The sequence below is a fragment of the Camelina sativa genome, chromosome 16 (genome assembly GCF_000633955.1).
Source record: "Camelina sativa cultivar DH55 chromosome 16, Cs, whole genome shotgun sequence".
Taxonomy (NCBI): Eukaryota; Viridiplantae; Streptophyta; class Magnoliopsida; order Brassicales; family Brassicaceae; genus Camelina; species Camelina sativa.
The window spans coordinates 22,306,024-22,309,108 of record NC_025700.1 but is presented as its reverse complement, the minus strand read 5'-3'; the positions used below and the strand labels follow the sequence as shown (position 1 = coordinate 22,309,108).

At 33.3% G+C, this 3,085-nt stretch overlaps 1 protein-coding gene across 1 annotated transcript in view; it reads left to right on the top strand.

Moving 5' to 3' along the window:
• LOC104751841 (ras-related protein RABG2-like) overlaps positions 1,964 to 3,085 on the top strand; it is a 2,010-nt gene continuing 888 nt past the window's right edge. The window contains exons 1-5 of the mRNA XM_010473887.2: positions 1,964 to 2,293; positions 2,410 to 2,436; positions 2,561 to 2,660; positions 2,742 to 2,888; positions 2,981 to 3,061. Of these exons, the coding sequence (XP_010472189.1) occupies positions 2,238 to 2,293; positions 2,410 to 2,436; positions 2,561 to 2,660; positions 2,742 to 2,888; positions 2,981 to 3,061 (411 nt within the window). The 5' untranslated portion in view covers positions 1,964 to 2,237. The remainder of the gene's footprint in view (positions 2,294 to 2,409; positions 2,437 to 2,560; positions 2,661 to 2,741; positions 2,889 to 2,980; positions 3,062 to 3,085) is intronic.

Below are 3,085 nucleotides of genomic sequence, written 5' to 3'. Positions count from 1 at the left end.
GAAAAATTTGGGTTCTTCGGGTGGATGTGTTCCGATATGATCCATATTTTTGGTAGAAGTTGTCTTTTTAATGTTTGATTAGGAGGAAGCAGAAAAGATTTGGTGTTTATGTGTTCTTCCAGTTTAAAGTGATGCCCATGATTGATAAGTGATGCTTTAAACAGATGTGGGTATTTTTTTTGTGGTTGATCCAAAGGTGCAATTTAATTCAAGATAAGGGCATGCTATGAATCTCACTCAATGCCAATTTTTTAGTGGAAACCTGTTGTCTTTGTGTATACATGTGTTGCCATATTTTTGAGAATTGTTTTTAAGTACAACATTTTCTGATTCTTAGTTGGTGTTGGCAATGCAATGTCACCTACAAAGACACGAAGAGTTAGCAATCATTCTACAAACCCTGTAAATTATATAACACTCGCCTTTTCCTTTTTGTTCAATTTAGGAACTTTGTTGGCATGCTTTCTATTAAGGAGTTGATGCTAAGATGATCCCTTCTAGTCTCATGTCTAGCCCACATTGTGGTATATGTGTATATTTACACCTACCTGTTTGCTATTTGTTAGCTGATAATGTTTTTTAAAAAATGTCAATGGCAACAAATTAAACTGCATTTACCCAATCATGCAGGGCTCTTGTGATTTTTGGGACCACAAAGGCAGCTGACTCTGCCATGTCGCAGTTAACTGAAGAGTGTTTGATGCTACCTGGCCAAAGGTTATCCGAGGTCTGCTTTTTCTTCTCTTCTCAAAGTAGACTATGAACATATCTTTTTGGTGCCCTTCCCAGTCTTTATAACTTTTTTTTTCTTCACCAATTGTAGATACAAGCCAAGGAGATTGACATCCTCAAGCCCATAAACCAACAATGAAGCAAAGGAAAAAATCCCTTCTCTTAACAACAACACAAACGAACACTTCTCGGTTTTGGTTTAGTTTTTGGAATGTAGCTGATGTAATCCCATTTGTGTCATTTAGGTAGCAACAATATTTTCAAAATAAGAGACCCATAATTATATACTACCATTGGAGGATATAATTTAATTAAAAGATCGGTTCTTAGAATTTAAAACACTACATAATTAATTTATAAAAAAAATCAAACAGTGTTTATGAACCTCCAAATTTGAACCTCCATTGGCCTTGCTCTTAGATTATTAATTTATCATCATATACTAGAAAAATTTATATGTTTTGACAGCTACATGATTTGTCATGTCAACAACCACCAAATGCAGTTATGAGATATTGTGAAGGCAAGCACGATCTGGTCGACACCTTATCAATAAATGTCAAAATGACATCTCCATTATCTAATATCTGCTTTCTATTTCTTCATACTTTTTCATTATCTTGTTTTTTTTGGGCAAACAAACACCTGTTAATTATCTATTTCGTTTCTTATATCTGGTAAATATCACAAAAATTATATACTAGTTAGAAATTTACACAATTTTCCCACTGGCTTAGATTATCTTGTTAGTCATAAAGAAAAAGAAAATGACAAAGTTGATCATCATATGATTTGACATTATTTTTATTTTTTTACCAAATAGCTGAAAAAAATATAATTTAGAAACTTTGACATCTCATATGAATGTTATTATTGGGTTATTAATCTACTACTATATAAGCGAGTTGTCCACACACATATTCATTGACTTTTAATTCACAGCGAAAGAGCCATAAACAAAAATTCATATACTATTTTTTTTGTTTACAATTTTTAACCAAAAAGAAATATTATATTTTGCCAATCATGAGCTAATTACTAATGACTCAGCGACCAAATATAGACACAGTTCAATGAAAATTGTCAGAAAAACAAAAGACAACTCAATTCTCCTGTAAAACTAATGATTGAAATGGAAAATAAAAGAAAAATACTGAAAACTATTTTTTCTTGTCAATAACAATTAAATTAAAGAAAAGGTCTAGAGAGTTTTAGATTCGGGTTCGTATTCGCTGGCTTGGCCTAACTATTTTGCTTTTAGTTGGCAAAGGATTCACATGGCTTCTTCTCACATCAATCCAATATCATAACACGTGATCACTTCTTCTTTTCTTTTGTCCGTTTCCCTTTTTTTCCTTTTCTCCCACAAGACAGAAGAAGAAGAAAGATTATCAAGACCCGATCTCTCGTAGACTTTTTTGTCTCAGTCCAAAAACCAGAAAGAAACTTTTCCAACAACAACAAAAACAAGAACAATCTCGTAGATTCTTGAGCTTTTCTTGACAATGGATCCTTTGAAGAATAGAACATTGCTTAAGGTCATTGTTCTTGGAGATAGCGGGTAATTAATTTCTCAGATTTCCTAAACGATCTTGTTCTTGATAACCTTGGATACTAATCGAGGGTTTATTTATTTTTATGTTTTTTTTTGTTCTAAATCTTTATTTATATATGCAGGGTAGGCAAAACTTCATTGATGAATCAGTATCCTTGTAAAAAACCCACCACAAAACTTATTGATTAGTTCAAAACATTTCGGTTTGTTTTTTTTAGTTAAGTCTCTGTATTAGATCTGTGTTTCTGCGGTAACCTTAACTTGTGACTTAAGATACGTGTACAAGAAATTTAACAAGCAATATAAGGCCACGATCGGAGCAGATTTCGTCACCAAGGAGCTTCATATAGAAGAAAAATCTGTCACTTTACAGGTAACTAAATAAATCAATTTGTTTTACGATTAATCATTCTTCGATGCTGAAATCGTATGAGACTCTGTTTTTTTCCTTCAGATATGGGATACTGCAGGACAAGAGAGGTTTCAGAGTCTAGGAGCTGCGTTCTATAGAGGTGCTGATTGTTGCGTTCTTGTGTACGACGTGAACAATCTCAAATCTTTCGAAACTCTCAAGAACTGGCACACCGAGTTCCTTAAACAGGTTTTAACCCTAAAGTTTCTTTTCTTGTTCAAGAAGTTACATTTACCACGAAATTTTTAACCGCTTCGGTTCCATTTTTTAATATCTTCTAGGCAAATCCAATGGAACCTGAGACATTTCCCTTTGTTTTGATCGGGAACAAGACCGATGTAGATGGTGGAAACACCCGAGTTGTAAGCCGATATTATTATTCATAA